This window comes from Sapajus apella, unplaced genomic scaffold (genome assembly GCF_009761245.1).
Source record: "Sapajus apella isolate SASKATOON/1434 unplaced genomic scaffold, GSC_monkey_1.0 scaffold32, whole genome shotgun sequence".
NCBI classification, from domain to species: Eukaryota; Metazoa; Chordata; class Mammalia; order Primates; family Cebidae; genus Sapajus; species Sapajus apella.
Window position 1 is genome coordinate 5,888,228 of NW_022436972.1, and position 22,360 is coordinate 5,910,587.

At 38.8% G+C, this 22,360-nt stretch overlaps 1 protein-coding gene across 13 annotated transcripts in view; it reads left to right on the forward strand.

Annotated features, from left to right (window-relative positions):
• Positions 1-22,360, forward strand: part of FRY (FRY microtubule binding protein) — a 469,586-nt gene that overhangs the window by 318,970 nt on the left and 128,256 nt on the right. For 12 of the 13 annotated variants that reach the window (XM_032294839.1, XM_032294841.1, XM_032294838.1 and 9 more), the window contains 7 exons: positions 70-173; positions 624-732; positions 2,501-2,587; positions 5,331-5,502; positions 6,778-6,910; positions 10,733-10,840; positions 20,947-21,205. In XM_032294839.1, the coding sequence (XP_032150730.1) occupies positions 70-173; positions 624-732; positions 2,501-2,587; positions 5,331-5,502; positions 6,778-6,910; positions 10,733-10,840; positions 20,947-21,205 (972 nt within the window). Of the gene's footprint in view, positions 1-64; positions 174-623; positions 733-2,500; positions 2,588-5,330; positions 5,503-6,777; positions 6,911-10,732; positions 10,841-20,946; positions 21,206-22,360 lie in introns of those variants that run through there. The other variant, XM_032294842.1, reaches the window with a different exon arrangement.

Here is a 22,360-nt window from a genome sequence, read left to right on the forward strand (position 1 = left end):
AGAACCGTCCCTAGAACCTCAGACCTCACCATTTACATCTGCAATGTTACATCTTGGTTTCTGTTATAGAATAAAGACCCCAAGATGGCTCGAGTTGCACTGGAATCTCTCTACAGATTACTTTGGGTTTACATGATTCGAATTAAATGTGAAAGCAACACAGCTACTCAGAGGTAAGGATTTGGCTTTTGTCAAAGGTAATCACATTACTCAGCCACTGCAGCGGGTATTTCTTTTATTACTGCCTATGCTAACTCAGGTAGAAGCTACTCAAAGCTGACTTAGATCTAAAAGATCTAAGTCCTGAGGAACATTTTCAGGCTTTCCATAGTCATTGGCACAACACCCATTACAAACGCTCCAGCCTCTATCATGATCAACAAGTTCCACTTCCAGAGTTGCATTTGCCACTTTAGCAAAAAAACAGCTACAATTTCCAACTGCTCCTAGTTTTCCAGAAAAACTTTTCATAGAGTAATTATGCTAATGGAAAGGGGTGAGGTGATTTGTTTTCTTTTTCTGAATGCTGATACTTAGATAAGATGAAACATCTGCCATTTTCCCTTAAAGAACTGGAGCTCAGCCAATCTTGCTTGTTTTCTCTTTTCCCCCTTATCTTTCAGCCGACTTATAACCATCATCACAACACTTTTCCCCAAAGGGTCCCGTGGTGTGGTGCCAAGGGATATGCCTCTGAACATCTTTGTGAAAATCATCCAGTTCATTGCCCAGGTAATGGAGAAGACTCTGATGGTGGGAATCTTCTAATGGTTTCTAAGCAACCAGCCTCCTTCTTATGAAGGAGTAAAAGATGGAAAGTCTAAATTAATCTCTTACATGTTTAGACTTCTGTGAAAGGTTTAAAGTGTTTTCACACACAGCCTATGGTTTGCTTCAAAACAAGTTGTGAGTTGGTACATCAAGTGTTTTCAGCATCTGATAAATGAAAAACAGAGTTTAAGTGGCTCGTCTGAGTCACAGTGTGTGAAACAAGATTGTCTTGACCCTTCACCTCTGTTTTTTTCCTGCTTCTCTGCTCTGGATTCTGCAAGTAAGGAGGAAGCAAAGGGTCTGATGTTCAGAGAAAACCAAAAGAAAACAATTTAGCAAAATTTGAGGAGTAAATAATAATGTTCTTTCAACCTATGAAAAAGAATTTGATAGGAATATCAGTATTTATCAAGAACTCTTTTGCCAAGAAGTGTTCTAAGTGCTTTATGTATATTAATGACTTAAAAAACGGGTCCAGTAATATTAAACAGTTTTAATATGTAATTTACTATTTAAACCCAAGAGTTGTACTTTTTAAAACACTTTGTAAGTAAATGAGTTTACCCCAACTTTGACCTTCTTGTACAGAGGAATAGAAAAAGACTATTATTCCAGTCCAGCCTCTGCCATGAGCCAGTTCTATAACCTTAAACAAGTCAGAAAACATCTTTTTTCTGTTTCTTTTGCTGTAAAATGGGGATGAAAATGTTGCCTCACAATATCGTGTGCTTAAAAGGAAATAATAGGCATGAAAGTACTGTTGAAGTACAATTGATATAAAGTGTAAGGTTCAATTGCTACTTCACAGACGATTTGACAGTAATATCTCTCTTTGTGTTTGGTGCAATGAAATAGCTCTGTAATGTTTGTCCTTAGGAAAAGGACAGTACTTGCTCTGCAGGTGAAAGAATTAATGTAATTTTTCTGTATGTAGTTATCATGTGGCCGAGAATGTGCTTTGTTTATTCTGGAATGTGTTGTATAAAATGAACCTGTTTTATTTAGATATGTATAAATAAGTATGTGTGTATATAGATATATATATACACACACACACACGTATACACAGATATCTGATATATTTTATATATATTGTTTATATATTCCTGATATACCTGTTATACATATTCCTATTTTTTGCATATATTATATATATATATATATATATACATTATTATATATATACCTGATGTGTTATTCCTGTTATACTATATATAGGTCTATACCCCTGATATATTAAGTAACCTTCATATATCTTATGTGTTGATTACCTGTCTCACTTGCAGAATTGTTGGTTATGAGCCAAAGGATTTTTAATGTTAGAGAATAGAAGAAAATGATCATCTTGCAGTGATCTCTTTAAAAAACATTTTAAAGAGTACAGTACAAATAGGAAGAGTTCACACTGTTAATGTGCTCGGGTACCCCAAGTGTTTTGGTTATTTGATTTTGGAGGAATCTTTTGTCATTAGTCATACTGTGCTTTAGGGGCCAATTACATATTTTCTGTAATGAAGGCATCCTTGCACACCACACAGAACAGAAGCAGCCCTACCATTGGTTCAGATGGGCATTGTCTTCCTCCAGGTTCTCTGCAAGCCACAAAACTGAGCCGTGCCCCTCCTCTTCTAGCCACCACCTATTTGTTTGGTGCATATGATGAAAATAGCCATTTCATGTTGAGTTTATATCTTAACACTTTGACTTTGTGTTCTCGTTTTTACTATAGGAACGTTTAGATTTTGCGATGAAAGAAATCATTTTCGATTTTCTTTGTGTGGGAAAGCCAGCAAAAGCATTCAGTCTCAATCCAGAGGTATGAATGATCCTTTTATGTACTTCTGACGGAGCATGTCTTCACGGAGCCATACCTTTGCTTTGTGGCTTTGGAGAGTGGGGTGAGGGATATCTTCTCACAGAGTCTTCTATTTGTTTCTGTCCATATCAAAATTCAGATTTCAGAAAAAAAAATTTTGGATGAATAGTCTTAGAATGAAATGGTTAGGTGAAAGGTTGATGTGCTACCGCATTCTGTTCTTGTGTAACAGAATAATTCTTGCCCAAAAAGATAATTCACTAAAATTCACATTGTTTTATTTTAGAAAAGTTAGTGCTTTATTTATAACTGTTTAGCAAATTTAGCATCAGGAAGTCATGAAACAGAGAAGAACAATACATGTAATAATAAAAATAATAAAACAGTGAAATTAATTAAATAATGTACCCACATCTGTTTCTGTGACAGCATCCCTACTCCAGGGCAGGCAGCTTGTGGGGATGCGTATACAGTGGGCATCATGCACAACGTGGAGCAGTGGGGGCGGTGCACCTGAGCAGCACATGCAATTTTAAAGTTTTAAAAACACTGACTGCCAACAGAAGTAGGCCTGACATGCTGCCCCTTTTTCTATGAGGTTGTAGAAAGAACACCGGGCAAGAAGTCAGCAGAGCTGAATTTGCCACTTGCCACAGGCCCTGCTGCTTTTCCTAGCTGTGTGACACTTACCTCCATGAACTCCAGCTTTTTCACCAGTAAAAAGGACAAAATGCTTTTCTACCTCAACTCGCAGAAGAATTGTGATACTAGGAAGAATACATCAGAAACTTTTAAGAAAAAAAAAGAGAAGGAAGAAAGGGAGAGAAAGAGGGGATACTACACACCATAAAAATCAAATACATAGAGAGTTTCTATCATGCCTGTATTATCATCGGGCTCCTTCATTCTGTCAGTGAGGAAGGGGGCCTGAAGGCTGGAGACAGGCAGCTTGTTAGTAGCAGAGGGGACCCAGGTCCCTGTTAGTCCCATGCTCCTTCACACCACACCTTTATTCTCTTCTTCATACTAAGGTTGCCATATATCTTGGAACAGCAGAAGAAATCCAAAAATGGGAGTTTTTGTCTGGTGTCCAGTGACCTCACAGGCATCTGGAATGTCTGCAGCCAGGGTCTCTGGGCCAACGGGAGGGGGCAGGGCCAGTGCCAAACCAGAGCCTTTGGGCTGGAAGGAGGCCACTATACAGCTGGAAGAGCTGTACAGTGAAGAGTCTTCTCTTGCTGGGGAAGTTCTCAAGACATTACTCATTTCTCAGCAGTCGTGGCTCTACTGTCTTCAGCAATCAATTCTCAGAATTACTGGATTACTTATCTAAAAAGGACATGTTAAAAGCTACTATTATCATTATCACTGTCTATAAAATGTATTCTTGGTTCTTTTCTCAAACTCCTCATTCAGTCAGTGCTTAATTAGTTAACTTCTCTGTGCAGAGCAGTTGGAACTGTGATTTTTTTTAAAAATCCCCATAGGAGTAAATATTTGGGTATCTTCTTCCATTTCTCGTGACCTTGTAGGGTTGTGGAAGAATTCATTTATCAGTAGTTGGTAATTATAAGCTCAAAGGCATACCCCTAACCCCACTCAAAAGCAGACAGGAGGATGGCACAGTTTGTGAAGCAGATGTCATAGACTCGCTGAAATACGCTGTAGGGCATTGTTTCTCAGGAAACAAGTTCAGATTGGGTCTTAAATAATATTTTGGAAGTTGCTTGTGGAACAAGGCCTGGAGATCTAAAGGATTATCTTACTGTAAAATTTATGCTGCGTCACCACTCAACTCTTCAGGAATTTCCAGGCAATTGTCTTGGTGTAGAGTGTACCTAAATGACCTTCTGTATACATCCCCATCATCGTGAGGACTTGCTGGTCTGTGAGAAGAATTTCTTGGTCATCAATGTCTCTGATTTTCCTTGACCTAAGATAACATGAAGCCTGAGGTCTTATGAAGTGCTAGCAGCAACAAGAAGGAATAAAAGTATATAGATTGGAAAGGAAGAAATAGAATTGTCTTTATTCACAGAGAACATGATTATTTATGTACAAAGAGCCTAAAGAAAACCTCTTAGGACTAATAAATGATTTTAGGAAGTTTGTAGGATATAAGATAAACAAAACCAATATATTTCTTTATCCTAGTGATGAGCAATTGGAAATTGAACAATTTACAATAGCAATGAAAAACAAAATACTTAGCACTAAAGCTGACAAAATAGATGCAGTATTTTAATACTAAAAATTATAAAATACTGAGAGAAATCAAAGAAGACACGAATTGTGAAGAGAAATAACTGTTTGTACACTGAATGACTCAGTGTTAACAACGAGAGGTCAGTGGTCCCCAAATTGATCTATATAGAATAAACTGTAATCTCAATAATAATAAATGCAATTAAAATCTCTGTACCTTTTCTGTAGAAATCAAAGCATATCCCTTGGAGATACACCCAGCATTCCCCTCAACAGAATATAGTACATAAACATCTCAAACATGCCCTCCGCATTTGGTGAAATCTCCCCGGTTGTTTTCTTGTGATGCAGCAACAAAAACAGTGACAGAAACTTAATTTTATTCTCATAAGTTTGCCCTACACTCTTGTGCCTTTTAAATTATTTTCTCATACTAATGTACATGAAAGTCAGTCTTCACTCTCTGATAGACTTATGGATGAATTCCACTACAATAATTGGGCCTTTCTTTTTGTCATGAAAATGTTGTGTCTCACAGAGAATGAACATTGGTTTACGGGCATTCTTGGTCATAGCTGATAGCTTGCAGCAGAAAGACGGGGAACCTCCCATGCCGGTTACAGGAGCCGTTCTTCCTTCAGGAAACACATTGAGAGTAAAGAAAACATACTTGAGTAAAACGCTCACTGAAGAGGAAGCCAAAATGATAGGTGGGTGTCAGAAGTGCATTAGAACTAAGCCTTTCTAAGCCCTTAAAATAATCAGTAGATACTCATCTTTAGTGAAATGCACTTTTTAAAAATCCTTATAGAAGTAGATGATAAGACATTCCAACATTAATTGTTTTGATTGATTCATGCTGTGTTTTGTTTTACTGCTCTTTAAACATTTTAGAACTTCCTCGTAAATATTTTGCCATTTAAATGTTAGACTTTTATCTATGGTCTTTTTAAGCCTCTAATATTGACTACTACATTTTACTGTAAGTTTCCAAGACTTATCTGTGTGCTTGCTAGATAATACTGTTTATCATTCATTCATTCATTCATTCATCTCCTTTTTTTCTTTAAACTAGTTTAACATGTGTTTTAAACATGCCAAATCTCACAGCACACACCAGGTTACATTGTAGATTTAGACTCATGAGATTAATTTTTTTTTAATTTAACTATCTTATCCAAAGAGATGATTTTTTACATTTGTTTATTTCTTACCAAGTACCCAAATGTAGACACCTAGTATAAACTTTATTAAGATAGTTCCTGGATTCTACAAACCAGAGGGAGAAACTTTTTGCTTTGAAATATTTCTCTTTAGTTATGTAAAGTTTAAATGACTTCTAAAAGATGTAATGCATGAGAAATAATCATGTAAAATTATTTCATTAAGGTACAAATTTTAAATACAAAGCTTTTGACTTTTCATTTGTATAATTCATACGCACATTTGCCTTCCAGTGTGGGACATTGACACCATACTTAATGAGAACAGTAAAAATAGCTAAAATATATTCTTCTTCATTTTAAAATTCATAATGTAAAGTTTTGTTTCTTTTACTAAAAAAATTCACATGTATATTTCAGGGTCATATGGAGTTATTAAAGTCCTAACCCAAAATGAGAATTATTTTTTATTCACATAATCACTAATGATGGTGAAATTTTTTATGCTAACCAGAAACTTCAAAATTCAAATTGCTTTCATTTGAATTTTGTATTTTCTTATCTTAACTCTTCTGGAAACTACTCCCCATTGACTATTAGAATTTCTGTGAATCAAATTTAAATGATTATCTGGTGAACGCCTACTAAGTACAAGGCACTATGCTAAGAGCTATGCAGATGAGATTGAATCAGACAGCCCCTTTGCTCAAGAAAGTCATTGACACATAAGATCTTCAATAAAAAACGTTATAGAGGCTGAATAAATCAGGACATGCTTTAACAGATTCAGTTTAAGGTATAACTGTAATGCATGTTTTCCAGGCATGTCCTTATATTACTCTCAAGTACGAAAAGCTGTAGACAACATTTTACGGCACCTTGATAAAGAAGTAGGAAGGTGTATGATGCTGACTAATGTCCAGATGTTAAACAAAGAACCGGAAGACATGATCACGTGAGTACAGTGAGGACTAAGTTATCAATGAAAGATTAACCAGAAGACACAGGTAGAGAGTATTCTCATTTATTCTGTATTTTGTTTTCATTTTCTTAGAGTTCTAAAAAGTAGTAAAGATAGCTAAAAAAAAAAACAAACAAAAAAAAACCTTCACACTATTTGATTATAAAAATAAAATCATATCTGTGATTGATCTATTTTGGTTATATCTCAAGTATCACTAGGTCAGTAAGTTAGAAAATGGGGCACATGACTCCTGGTTCATGTTTTTCAGAAATGACATTTTGTTCCCAAGCACCGTCACAACTCATGTGACATAGTGACATTCCAAATTTACAGACATTCCATCTTTATAAATCTCATGACAGTTCCTACTTCATAGTTTTTGTGTGACAGTATCACAGACTGCATCACAGAAAGCATTTTCAGAAAGCATTTGTAGCTCTGAATGTAGAAATCAAGTATTTTTAGCCAAAATCTAAAGATCTAGATTTACAATTAGAACTTGCATTTGCTGTTTTTTATTAACTATGGCAGGAACTAGAATTAGGTTATAATTCTATATTTTAAGAAAGTTTAGACTTTGCTGTTGGGCTGTGAATTAAATTACATTTAGTAGCTGTGGCATAATTTCTAAAAACATAATTAGGCAAATTTCTTCTGTCATCCATCATATTCAACAACAAGTATAGGAATTAATCTGAAGATTGTTACCTATATGGAGAAATTCATATTGTGGTATGCATTTTTATTGCAGTCATAACACATGCTCATGATTAAAACAAAGGCAAGAATGCAGAATTATTTTAAATATGTATTTAGTAGAATCTAAAGTTAAAAGCCTCCTCAGATCCCCACGTGAAATCTGTAGTCATTTCTTGTCTCAATGTGATTCCTTCCAGACCTTTCCTTATGTCAATATAAAGATATGCGTATACATACCTCTTTTTTCCACAAAAGTGGGATTATATAATGCATATTATCCTGCAGCTCGCCAATGACTCGATTTAAATAGTGTGAAGGTGATGTTGCTTTAGACTCTTCAACCAAAATAATGGCAGAATTGATATTGACCAAGATTAATAACATTAAAAATGCTATCTAGAGCTCTAGTTCTTACCTCACAAATTGCCAGATTATCAATAAACTTTCAACCTCATTTTTCCATACTTCTTACATATATTAAAGCCATTTTCAATATATAATGTAGAAGATATAAGAAATGCATTAGGCCAGGCACGGTGGCTCATGCCTGTAATCTCAGCACTTTGGGAGGCCGAAGCGCATAGACCACTTGAGGTCAAGAGTTCAAGAACAGCCTGGCCAACATGGCAAAACCCCATCTTTACTATTAATACAAAAATTAGCTGGGCATGGTGGTGCACACCTGTAATCCCAGCTACTCAGAAGGCTGAGGCAGGAGAATTGCTTGAACCCAGAAGGCAGAGATTGCATTGAGCTGAGATTGTGCCACTGCACTCCAGCCCAGGCAACAGAGTGAAACTGTTTCTAAAACAAAAACAAACAAACAAACAAAAAGAAATGTGAATAGTTATTTTCTCAAAAAAATAAAGAGCTTTAAAGGAAACCATATTTGTAATCAATAGGCATCATAAGATAGGTTCAGGACAAAAACAATATATTCAAAATAATAAAAAGGTACATGTTCAAATGTAAACATCTTATTTCTGTTTTAATCAATGTTTCAAACTGTTTCTAAGATTCTTCTTTACTTTTTCCTATTCAAAGATTTATGTTTTAATCAATGTTTCAAACTTTTTCTAAGATTCTTCTTTACTTTTTCCTATTCAAACATCTTAAGACCCCCGTCCCAGATAGGGCTGGAAATATTTTTCATGCTAGAATTTAAGGCAGATTCCTGAGTGGAAGATAACTCATTGCTTTATTTCTTTAAAAAAAAAAAAAAGAAGAAGAAGAGAAATGTTAGGGAATCACATAAGCATTTAGGAGAAGAGGGCGGAGGCCCACGCAACACTAATGGAACAGTCATTGGAGTTGATATTTGAAGCTGGTCCACCACTTTCCCAGGCCCTATGTAGGGTAAGAACTTGAACATTGAGCGTTGTGTGTTGCGCAGTCATTCTTCATCCCTATTGTGGTTCATGCTAGTAAGGAGAAAGGAAAAGAAAGAAAGGAAGGGAGGAAGTGAGGGAGGGAGGGAGTAAAGAAATAATAAATAATAATTTTAACATCTGTTAATACATTTTCTTAATTATGTTGTTTTGGGGATTCATATGCTTCCCATAAAAGCCCAGACAGCAAAGACTGCAGTAGTAAGAGGAAATCATGCAGCAATTAGTTTCTAGTCTAGGCTTGTTTTATCATCTTGGAAGTCTGGCAGTGTTCGCCCTTAAACTTCATGCCAGGCAAGGTCATCCATTTTCTGATATAAAAATCATCCCAGCTGTTAAAGACATCTGGTGAGCAAACTAGTAGAACTGTTTAAACTACTCACTGTGTTACAAATGAACAATTAGAAGAGATCTCTAGCTCTAACACTGTATAGCTATTGAGGATGTCATCTGAAAACATTTCTTTCCTTGGCTGATTGGGAATCCCTGTGCAACTGCTTCCTCTGCTCCAGAGTCTTCAACAGCTCATGCAAAAGGTCTATGGATGACAAAAAAAAAAGCACAAAAGCAGATTATTTTGGAAGATAACATATATGTGTTTTATTTTTCATATAAACAATTTTGTATTCATTCTTAACAAATTTGTAAAAGCACACTAAAAGGTAATATCACAGAACAAAATTGCTGTTAGATTATGATCTTTAGATTACAGAGAGGATTGATTCTGCTTGTTGGATTTCTATTCTAACCACAGTTACTATTTCAAAAAGGAATTACTTGTATGCCTCTTTGCATTTTCATTATTGTGCTTGTGTCCTGCAATCACATTAATTTGGTACTGATTCTGTATTTATGCTCAAAAGACTGAGTCATCGGACTTTAGATATGCCGTTACATATTGTCACTTAGGTCATTTGAAAGATTTGGCAGTTAGTTTAAAATTATTCCGTAAAGGTTATTGATAAAATAAGTGGTTAAGAATCAGACAGTTACCTATTAAAACAACTAAAAATTGAAAGAACATAAAATATATGTCACTCCTTCACATTTTCCAACAGAATGCAGAAGACGTTAATTATCATTAAACATTCATATTCTTAAGAAATTAATTAAAAATAGAGAAGGATATCTCCATATAGGTCAGACCCATCAGTGTCATTTTAAAAGTTAGAAATGGGTGCACAGCTATATACATTTCAGGATTTTACTTATTATGAAAGATTTATTTTGGTAGCGTTTAATTTTTTAAAAACAGGACAAGGGACACTAGGGGAGAAGCATAACTCATCAGGGAAAGAAGCTGCTAGATGTCACAATTACAAAAGCACCATTCCTTGTATATATAAAAATTCCATTTTTAAATGCTGGATGTAGGAATGAATGAAATACATTTCTTCATGCTGATGCACTTAGCTATTTCTGTGATTCTGGTATTTTAAATGCAACTGGACTAGACCCAACTAAAGGGCAAACCCATGGTAAAATACTATTGATAGCAGCATTTTTCTTTTCAAATATATATGTCTGTCTTACATGTAAATTACTTAAAGTTTTATTAGAACTGGTCAAGCTACAAAGGGCATAAACGTTTAAGAATAATATGAAGCCAACACCAGGCTGTGAATCAGAGATCATGGATTCTAGTCTTTGTTCACATACTTAATTCATTTTGTTTTTATTTTCACAGCTTTTTGTCCTATTTTTAAATTTTGTCTTCTAATTCTAGGGGTGAGAGAAAGCCAAAAATAGATCTTTTCAGGACCTGTGTTGCTGCTATTCCTCGACTGCTTCCTGATGGGATGTCAAAACTTGAACTTATTGACTTGCTGGCTAGGTAGGTGAGAACATTATTTGACAAAAATTAATTTCAATCCTTTGTCATGACTCCTGAAAAAAAAAATAGAATGGTAGTTTACAATGGACAAATATTTACTGAAGGAGGTGCTATGATATGGGCAGGAAAAAACAAATTTGTAAGAATTATTTTTCCAGTGTTCAAGGGGTTAAAAATCCAACTTAGAAGCAAATACATAAGCACGTAAGGTTGCTAACAACCCAAAGCCTGTGTTCTGCAAACTAATGGCACAAAAATGGATGATACATCATTCATGGGCAAGAGCGAAATATGGACTGGGGAAAACAACAAATAACTCCTGAGAGAAGGTGGAACTTAAACTTCCGCTCAAAGAGAAGGTAGAATTCAAAAAGGTAAAGGCAGAGACGTGAGCAAAGGCACAGAGGTGGGACCAGGAAATGAGATGGGCCTGGCCAAAAAGGAGTTCATGCGGAATCTTCTACCCAATCTGAGGTCCACAGACTCCCAGAGGACCAAGAATACAGGTTGTGGATATCCTAAACTAGTTTTAGCGTAGTGCTTCAGAAAGCTGCCCCAAGTCATATTTATCACCTTCCCAATGCACAGTCCAACGAGAACCTAAAATTTATTTTCTTTGAGTGAAATCATCTTATTATACTTCAGTAAGCTTAGTTATCTCATGTTGATCTGACACTCTAGTTGACAGTTACGTATGTCTTTAATTTAAAAATCAAAAGTGACATAACCTAAGTGCAGTTTGGAAAGCAAAATTATTAGACACATGGGATACATGGAATGAGGAAGAACAAAAGTCATCATTAGTTTGGGGGGGGAAGAAAATAGTTTACAAACCAAATGATGAAAGGAAATTGAAATAAGATTGGAGAGGTAGATTTTCAGCTAATCTTAAGTACTTGCTGAGGCATTGGGACTGATGAAGTTTCAAGCTGGGGAATAAGATGATAAAACATGGCGATTTAGGCTCTATAATCTGATTATGGTGGAATTTTTTTTAAAAAACCTTGAGAAGGATAACAAATAGTCATGCTGACTGAATGAAAGATGCATTACACATAGCCTAGTTTACTCACATTCTCTCACCTTCTGAGAACACCTTTCCCATCAATATTCAAAAATTACCCATGCTCCCACCCCACATGGCTGCATATAATCTGGTGGCCTCCTGAGGCTCTGAGTGTCCCCATGGAGCCCCATGTCTCCTGGTTATTGTGGTCATGGTCTCTTTTTCATGGGCAGCCAGCTTGGGCTCCTCTGTTAATTACCTCTTGCTGTGTAGTAATAGTTTTTAGAGCCCACTGCCCTTTCCCATTCCTTTTTTTTTTTTTTTTTTTTTGAGATAGAATCTTATACTCGATTGCCCAGGCTGGAGTGCAGTGGTGTGCTCTCGGCTCACTGCAACCTCTGCCACCCGGGTTCAAGCAATTCTCCTGCCTCAGCCCCCTGAGTAGCTGGGATTACAGGCGCCTGCCACCGTGCCCAGCTAATTTTTGTATTTTTAGTAAAGAAGGGGTTTCACCATCTTGTCTAGGTTGGTCTTGAACTTCTGAACTCATGATCCACCCCCCTCAGCCTCCCAAAGTGCTGGGATTACAGACATGATCCACCACGCCCCGGCCTCTCCCATTCCTCTTTAATTTACATTTGGACACAGCCACTCCCTTCCTCCTTCCTGACACCACTAGCACAAGAACAGTGCTGAATGTAAAGGTTTCCTGAACTCCTGTTACCTTCAAAACCATGATTTCAAGCCCTTGTGCTCTCTGACCAGAGCCTTCCATCTTGTGGCTGCCGATGTCACCCAGCCTTTCTGCTGTCATCATCAGCCTTCCAGCCATGGATCCTTCTTCCTTCCAGTCCACGCTTAGGGTGTAACTTTTGAGACCTAGCAACCAGAGTGTGAGTGAAAAGCACATTCCCTGGAAGCAGGAAAGCAGAGGGAAACGGGAAAAAATAAGCCTGGATCAAAAAGGGCTTTCCAGTTCAGAATGAGAGGAAGACCTGTGGAGCAACAAAGGGTTTCCAAAGAATAATGAACACAATGATTTAGGGGCTCTGGGAAGCTGAGAGAAAAAGAGACTAAGACCGTAAGGGTCATCCATGCAAATATTGAGTCACGTGTGATGAGGGCAGAGACTGAGAATAAAGAAAAGCTGTGAGACAAGGGCTAGAGCTACTGAAAACGTGAAGAAGAGCCTGTCAGTTTGCTGTGGTCAGCACTGGAGGGGGCGGCACGACCAGGAGATGTGTATTTCCCCGGAGCACAAGTGACTGAGCAAAAAGCCCCTCTCCATGGCCTCATGACCATCAGGAGAAAGAGGGCCACCATCTAACACATCTGGAGGAAGCAGGACAAGAGAATGGGAAGAAAACAATCCTCTAAAAGCCCGAACTTAATTTCCTACGTTGCTTTGCCATTTTACTGCATGATCCGGACAAATTATTTAACCCTCAGGCTGTCTTTTTCCCTTGGTAAAATTTGCATGAAATTGGAATGAGACTGCCTGCCTCTTAGGACTGTTGAGAGGGCCAGATGACAAGACGTGTGGTTAGAGAGAGGAGGTGTCTGCAGGGAAAAAGTTATCAGTTAAATTGAAGTGGAAGGAAAGTTCACTTTATTCAATAAAAGTCTAATTGGTGATTATATACACCAAGGGCTTTGAAGTACTAAGTTTTTTGAATGGTGTGCAGTGTTCTGGTTAAGTCTTTAATACTATTTTACCATAAGTCTGAGTGGGAGGCTCCTATCTCTGGATTCACCTTGACAGCCCAATCCAGTGACACCCAGACCCAGAGACTGTGGTGCCAGGCATGTTGGGAGGGAATTCTGTCAGATGTGGTTGGAATGCTAGTGCTGTTTATAGTGCGTCCTGTTTATTATGAGGTACATTCTTACCAAGCCCAAAGCAATGGGTGCTGTTTGTTTTTTTTATGAGAGAACAGAACACATAAATATTCCTGAGAGTTTAAGTCTTAGGGAGAAAGCAAGAAAATGACTGGACTTATATGGGAAACCCATGAAGAGATCTTTTTCATAAGCTTCAAAGAAAGCCAGAGCCGTTCTCCTCGGGGGAAGGATAACTGGAGCGAGTGACCTGCACACAGAGCTCTGTTAACCTGTGAGAAAATGAGCCTCTTCAGATCTCCTCAAGAGGGTCAGAGGACAAAAGTGAAGTCATTCAGTAGCAATAAATATGGGTTTCGAGTGCCACACAAGAAGTCTTCAGTCACTTTATACCCCCACAGTCCAGTTGCCTTGAGATTAAATTGACCTAAGATAATATACGGTCTAGTCAGAGAGGGGTGAGACCTTTTATTTCTGACGCTTCACAGTCACATCCATGGTACATGTTTACTTAAAAACTTGGTGTTTTTGATAATTGGTAAAATAAGGGCAGTGTTCATGCAGGCTGTGCATCCCTCCCAGCTCAGTTCCGTGTAAGGAGTTACAACTGTGTGTCCCGCACAACTGCCCCCAGGCCCCTCCCAGCATTTGAGTAATGGCTGAATACCACAGACACCCACACCTCAGACACGCATTAGTATGTTGCACATGACAACAGTGTATACAACGAAGCTGGAAAACGGCCTTCTTCAAGCTACCAGGTTTCTGACTTTACATGAATTGCTCAGCCAGCTCAGCCAAGTGTGAGAACCTTTCCATGTGTCTACACGGAAGCTTCACAGGTCTTCCTGACATCATGGCGAGACCCATGGGGGTGCTTCCTTCCCATCCTCAGCAGAGCTTGGACTGCTCAGCTGTCTGAATTCCTGAGGATTCTCCACATAGAAAAGGGAGCTGACTCCCCTTGGCAGCCACCATCTTTTTCTCCCTCGCTCCTCTCCTAGATGTTTCCTGCTCTGTCATTTGACCACAAGAGGGAGCTTTCACCAGCAGTCCATAGGCTCCTGTCCTTGTCACTTCCTTCAGTGCCTTGTATGCACCAAGGATTTGCTGTTAGGTATTCACCCTCCTCTTCCAAACTCTCAGCAAATGTTAGTTATTATTTTTAGATATCTTCACATTCAAAGAACATACACTGTGTTATACAAATGCATTTCATATACATTATGTTAGATAAGCTGAGCACACGTTTATTCTTATTTTTAGATAAGGAGATTGAACTTCAGAAGGGTAAATCTGATTCCCCAAATTTATAGCATTTTCCAGATGTCATTGGTTTTATGCAAAATGGTAAACCTGTTTTATGTGGTGTTCCCATATGACTTGTGGAAACTTCTGAGTTAATGCATACACAGATTCCATAGTCTTCTGAGATATCTAAAAATTATTAAGCATTTATTCTTCTTTCCCTTTTCCACATATGCCTGTGTTGTGGAAAGTGGTTAGTTGTTTGGAATATCTGAAAGAGAACTCGTCTCAATTGTATATATTGCCTCAATCACTTACTTAGTCATATTTCTGTATTTTAATTGAGATGTAGTTCAAACTACTGTAAATAGATGGGGGCTCATTCTTTAATAGCCTCCGAGAATAAATTTCCACCCCTTCTGGAGAACTACCCTGGTGGTAAATAGTCCACCTGTCTCAAGCTCCTCCTTTTCCTTGTCTGCTGTTTCTTCCCCCACTCCCTTCGGGGACATTGTGGGGCACCTCTTCCTAATAGCTTTTGCTTATCTTGCCTAGTTCAGAGGAGGATGTTTCTCCTAATTTATATTTTCTTCTGGATATGGTTTGTGAATTTGAAATCACCTCTTTTCATTCATGCATCTCTCTGTACAAGAACACTATTAAAAGCCACTAAGCTGATTCCATCAGAATCTGAAGCTTACCTTAGGCAAGTGTTTTCCATTAAAAGTCCTATTTCTGATCTGACCAACCAAGAAGGCAGCTTTGTCCAAGTTCTGTTTTTTCACCACTTTATGACATGTCCTTACTTGTTCAGTAACACCCTTGTCTGAGCAGCATGTGCCTTGTGATCACACCACTCACTTGTTCTCCATCACCACAGACAGAGCCCAGGACCGCTAACAGTGGCACAGGTGGCCTGTACAGAATACAGCTATGCATTTGCTTTCTGACGTGAGCAGTGAGAATCATGCCAGGCCGGTTTAGTGCTCCTGATCCCAGCTACCTGGGAGTAGCAGCTGCAATTGGTATTGGCAATACTGGTTTCTTTTATTTTAGGCTACTGAAAACCAGATCAGCCTCTCAGAAATTTAGCCTTAGTCCAGACTTCTTCATAAGTTGCTTTCTCCTAAAGTCTCTCTGTTCTCTCTTAATTGCTGCCACCAAACTCTCTCAAAGGACAGTTTTTAAAATTGTAATTGCACCTGTTTAGTTTGCAGTTGAGACCTGTTCTGTCTTTCCTGGTCTACGTTCTCTATGAAGATGGCCCAGCTGGGGGAACTGCTGTCGCCTCACCCTCATCCTTGCTAGAGAAGGAGATCTAATAGGATTTGTAAATCTGTGGGCCAGCTCCATGCTGCTTTCCTGAGTACTCGAAATAGCTAGACATCTTTCTCATTTCACTTCAAGGCTTCTTTTTCCCTTTTAGATAGCTTTTTTTTTTTTCTGCTTGTAATGTAAATCCCATGTGTTTCACAAGATCTTGATTGTCTGGTCAAAATCTAATAAAAGTAAAACCGAGGAAGAGCTGAGTGGAAGAGATGGCAACTGTATCTGACAGGCAGCTCTCTGCTTATACGGTTCGAGCAACAGACAGGGAGGGAGCCTTGCCCTTTTCACAGATTCTTCCCCTTCCCCCTCAACTGCTACCCACAGATTCATCTTGATAGGTGATTTCCCCTCAGTCTCAGTTCTGTGGCAGTATGAGCCTTTTTCTTCTACAAACATTCCACTTTTATAATCAGCTAAGCCTTATACCAGAAACGCTTTCCCCTCCCTGGTCTTCATCCTCCATGAATATTTTTGAGCCTTTTACTGGTAGAGCATGTAAACACCATAATGTTAAGAGTCATGGCCACCAAGAATAGCAAGGACTACACTGCCCTGGGGCTCCAAGAGTCCTGAAGATGATCCTGCATTGTGGGTTTGAAGTTAAAACAGATTCTAGATTGCAAATTGTGCATGAGAGCAAAGGTAGATGAAGAGTAGAATCAATCTCATTTGGAAAGCTGAAAGTATTGACCCTTACTAAAGGCTTCATGAAAATAGAGCATGACATGGCTTTCGTCCTTGGTGCTTGCCTGATTTCATGATGATACTGGTTTGCTAGGGCTGCCGTAACAAAGTGCCACAAAATGGGTGGCCACCTAAACACCAGAAATTTATTCTCTCACAGTTCTGGAGGCTAGAGGTCCAAGATCAAGGTGTCAACAGGGTTGTGTTCTGCTCAAGACTATCAGAGGGAATCTGCTCCAAGCCTCTCACCTGGCTTTTGGTAGTTTGCTGACACTCTTTGGCTCCTTTGGCTTGTAGAAGCATCACCCTGATGTCTGCCTTTATCTTCATATGGCACTATCCACGTGTGTTTGTCTGTCTAGTAAAGTGCCCTTCTTTCTTATGAGGACACCAGTCATATTGGATTAGGGGCCCACAACCTCATCCTAAGTCAGCTAATTACATCTGCAGCGACCTCATTTCCAAATGGTCACATTCTAAGGAACTGGGAGTTAGAACTTCAATGTATGAATTTTGTGGGGGACACAAAATTGTGACCACTGTCATTACCATCAGTTAACATTTATTTAGTGTCTGCAGTTCCTGGTTATTAAACTATCACCTGTCCTAAAAATGGTGGCTTTTTATCTGTAGAAGCTTATTTTCTAAGACATTCAAGACCACAGACAGGTATAAATGTAGTAAATTAGAATAATAAACATAAGATGGGGAAATGACTTCAAGTGCTTTTCATAAACTAGTGTTTTCAAACCACGGATTGCAGAGATGACTCACAGCTTCTTGGCGAGTGAAGGAGTGTTTTCTCCCCAAATAGATGGACTTCAGGACTTCTGCCTCCAGCTTTAACCAGAGTGGCTCAGGTTTTATGTGTGTGTATATATCTGTGTATATATATACATCTTATATATCAATACATCTATACATCTTATATATATACATCTTGTATATCCGTACAATATTTTATATATATATATATATGTATATATGTATAAATTGAAGTTTGTATTAGAGTTTTCCAGAGAGAAACAGAAGCAATATGAGGTATAGAGAGAAAGAGATTTATTGTAAGGAATTGGCTCATGCGGTGTGGAGACTGGCAGTTCCAAAATCTTCACAGGGGGCCAGCAAGCTGGAGACCCAGGACAGCCAGTGCTGCAGTTCTTGTCTGAAATCTGGCAGGCTGGAGATTCAGAAGGGCCAAGTTTCCAGTTTGAATCTGAACGCAGTCTGTTCTAGAACCAGGAAGAACCAATGTTGCAGATGAAGTCTAAAGGTTGTAGAATTTCTCTTTTGCTCAGGGAAGTCCAATCTTTTGTTCTAGTCAGGCTTGCAACTGGTCAAATAAGGCCACCCACATGAGGGAGGGAAAACTGCTTTCCTCAGAGTCCACTGATTTGAATGTTAATCTCACCTAAAAACATCCAGAACAATGTCAGCCAAATATCTGGGCACTGAGGCCCAGCCAAGTTGACACATAAAATTTACCACCACAGAGCTCTTCATAAACTTTTGTTGGAAAAAAAGATGGATCTGCTGCTGAATTAAATATGAAGAAAGTTTGAAAATTCCTGTTTTAGGCAATTCTAGATTGGAAGCCCAGGTTAAAGCCTTCTCATTCTTCTTTCAGCAACTACTTAAGAACTATAGTTTTAATGGTATAAGACATTCCTGAAAAATTAGCTTAGATCTTCCTTCTCGGTATCTGCGTAGAACTTTACATGTTTTTGAGACAGGAAATGTATTCCCTGGCTCAGTGTAAATCTGTGAACGAAAGAGCTATTTACCTGGTTTATATTGTCAAACTGAACCAATTGGTGTACTTTATGCTTTAGAAAATAAGACAAGAGTTTGCTTATCTTATCAAGCTTTTGAAGTGTTATCTATTTGACAGTGATAACTGGGGTGATTTGTGCCAGGCTTGTTTTATAGAAAGTATTTGGGATTAAAGATTAGAAGTCCTAGATTGAATTCCTGGCTCTTCCTTTTGTTAACTTTGAGCAACTTCCTTAGCTACTCTGGGCCACAATGTTATCTTCTATTTGTTGGGGATAATATCTGACCTGGGTATGGGGGCCCCCATTGACTCAGCCACTTTCTTCTCTAACACCAAACACCTCCAGGCTACTGCGTCCTGGGAACTCTATCTTCTAAATATCTGTTGCCTCCATCTGCCCTTTCCCTACCATACTTCTCTGCTTTGGGTCAGGCCCTCACCACTTGTTGCTTAAGTCATTGCAGTGACCTCTTAGGTGGTCTGTGCTTGTTTCTTCTCCAAAGCATTCTGCCTATTTCTGCCTGACTCTCTTTTCTCAAGAGCGAATCTAATCATGTTTTTTTCCCTATAACTTTCAAGATAAAATTCATCTTCTAATAATAGCTAACATTTACTGAGTGCTTACTCTGTGCTCCTTGCAGTGCTAAACATTGCACATGGATCATTCAGTGACCCTCACAACAGGTTTATGCAATGCAGTTACAGTTAGTATCCCCATTTTACCAGTCTGAGGCTTAGAGAGTAAGTGAGTAGCCTGAAGTCACTCAGCTAATAAGCGGCAGAGGCAAGACACTAATCCGGGCATTCTGATTCCAGAGCACACGCTCTGAACCCCTTCCCTGCTGTGTTGTCTCCCTGGGTGGCCCAAAGACCCCTCAGTGAGCTGGCTGTGCTTCCTTTCTAGCATTGACTCACACCTGGCTCTTGCAGGCTTCTCACCCAATAGACACAGCCACAATGAACTCCATATCCTAAGTGCTATACACAGGGCATATGATGACTGAATCGTAGGCAGGTCTCTCTTAAAAGCCTTTGCTTATTAAATAAATTAAGGAATATGTAAAGCAATAGGTTAGCAATAATCCTCCCTACCAATGTCAAGATTTAATATTATTGTGTTGCTCTAGATTAAACCACAGATACACTAGAATCAGTTAACTCACTCAAAATTTCTCCACCTTGGCACTATCGACATTTTGGGCCAGAAAAGTCTTTGTCATAAGAAACTGTCTTGTGCATGGTCGGGTGTTTAGCAGCATCCCTAGCTTCTACGCATTAGAAGGATGCCTGCACCATGCCCCAAGGTGTGCAGCCAGAAATGTCTCCAGACATTGCCAGATATTCCAAGGAGCAAAACTGCTTTAGGACCACTGGCCTGACTCAGATTGCTCATTTATAGTCAGCTTCTGAATGAGCCCTTTAGCTTCTCCAGTACTCAGGTTCCTCATCCTTAAAAATAGGATTTGATACTAATTTATTCTGTAGCCAGTGATGTATTAAAAAGTGTTCATATACAGTACAGCTAAGTGCAATGTAGTATATTGGATTGCATTCTGAAACAGAAAAAGGACATCAGTAGAAAACTGGTGAAATCTAAGTAAAGCAGTTAATAGATTCATACCAATATTAAGTTCTTGGTTTTGATAAATGTACCAAGGTTCTATAAGATGTTAACATTAGGGGAGGCCAGATGAAGGTTATATGGGAAAACTCTGTATTATCTTTGCAATGCTTCAGTAATTCTAAAATTAGAAGGTTTTTTTTGTTTGTTTTGTTTTCTGAGACAGAGTTTCACTCTGTTGTCCAGGCTGGAGTGAAGTAGCACAATCTCAGCTCACTTCAACCTCTACTTCCAGGGCTCAAGTAGTTCTCAGCTTCCCAAGTACCTGGGACTACAGGCATGTGCCACCACACCAGGCTAATTTTTGTATTTTTAGTAGAGACAGGTTTTACCATGTTAGCCAGGCTGGTCTCTTACACCTGAACTCAGGCAACCTGCCCACCTCAGCCTCCCATAGTGCTGGGATTTCAGGTGTGAGCCACCGCACGAAGCCAAATTATAAGTTTTTAAAAAGTATTTATGTAAGTCATTTACTAAGCCAAAAATAAGGGAGACCCATTTTCAGACTCAAATAGAAGAGATATGTATTAATAGATGTTCATTCTTAGCTCTAGAAGACCAGTTAATAAAGTAAATGATTGTATTGTCTTTTATTCATTTCACAGGCTCTCTATTCATATGGATGATGAATTGCGACATATTGCACAAAATTCTCTTCAGGGTTTACTTGTTGACTTCTCAGACTGGAGAGAAGATGTACTATTTGGCTTTACCAACTTCCTGCTCCGGGAAGTAAATGATATGCATCACACACTCCTTGATTCGTCCCTGAAGTTGCTGCTGCAGCTGCTTACCCAGTGGAAACTGGTCATACAGACACAAGGAAAAGTCTATGAACAAGCCAACAAAATCAGAAATTCAGAGGTGATTTTCACACCTTATCCATGAATGTATTTTTCTTTTTTCTTTGTTTTGTTTTGTTTTTTCTTATTGACACCGTCTCACTCTGTCACCCAGGCTGGAGTGCATTGGTGTAATCTCGGCTCACTGCAACCTCTGCTTCCTGGGTCCAAGTGATTCTCATGTCTCAGCCTCCCAAGTAGCTGGGATTACAGGTGCACGGAATCACACCTGGCTAATTTTAGTAGTTTTAGCAGAGACGGGGTTTCACCATCTTAGTCAGGCTGATCTTGAACTGCCAACCTCAAGTGATGCTCCCACCATGGCTTCCCAGAGTAGTGGGATTATAGGCATGAGCCACCATGCCTGGCCAAATTTATATTCTTTTAGGCACTGTAAATGAGTGGCAGTCCAGAGCCTTTAGAGTTCTTACTTCCAGCCACGTGGGAACTTCCTCCCTGGTGGTGGACCTTAGTTCTTCCACTGGCATAAATTGTGACCAAGAAACTCAGAGCATGATATTCCACATCAGGTTAGACTTGTTACCATTCACAAGGCCATTTAGGGAGTAGAAATTGGTTTTTTCAGAGAAGTATGATTGCAAATCTATTTATAAGAGTGTATGACTACAGGCCAGGGACTTAGAGCTGAAGGTGGATGTGGATATGGATGTGGATATGGCTGTACATGTAGATGTGGATGTAGGTGTGGATGGAGATGCAGGTGTGGATGTGGATTTGAAGGTGTGGATGTGGATGTAGGTGTGGATGTGGATGTAGATATGGATGTTGATGTTGATGTAGATGTACATGTGGATGTGGATGTGATAAGGATGTGGATATGGATATGGATGTAGGTGTGGGTGTCCATGTAGATATGGATGTGCATGTGGATATGATATAGATATGGATATAGATAAGGATATGGATGTGGATGTAAGTGTGACTATAGATGTGGATATGGATATTGATGTGGACATAGATGTGAATGTGGGAGTGAGTGTGGATGTGATATGGATGTGAATAGGGATGTGGATATTGATGTGAATATGGATGTGGATATAGATATGGGTGTAGATGTAGGTGTGGGTGTGGATATAGATATGGATGTGGATGTACATGTGGTTGTGATATGGATGTGGATGTAGAGAAGGATATGGATGTAGGTGTGGATATAGAT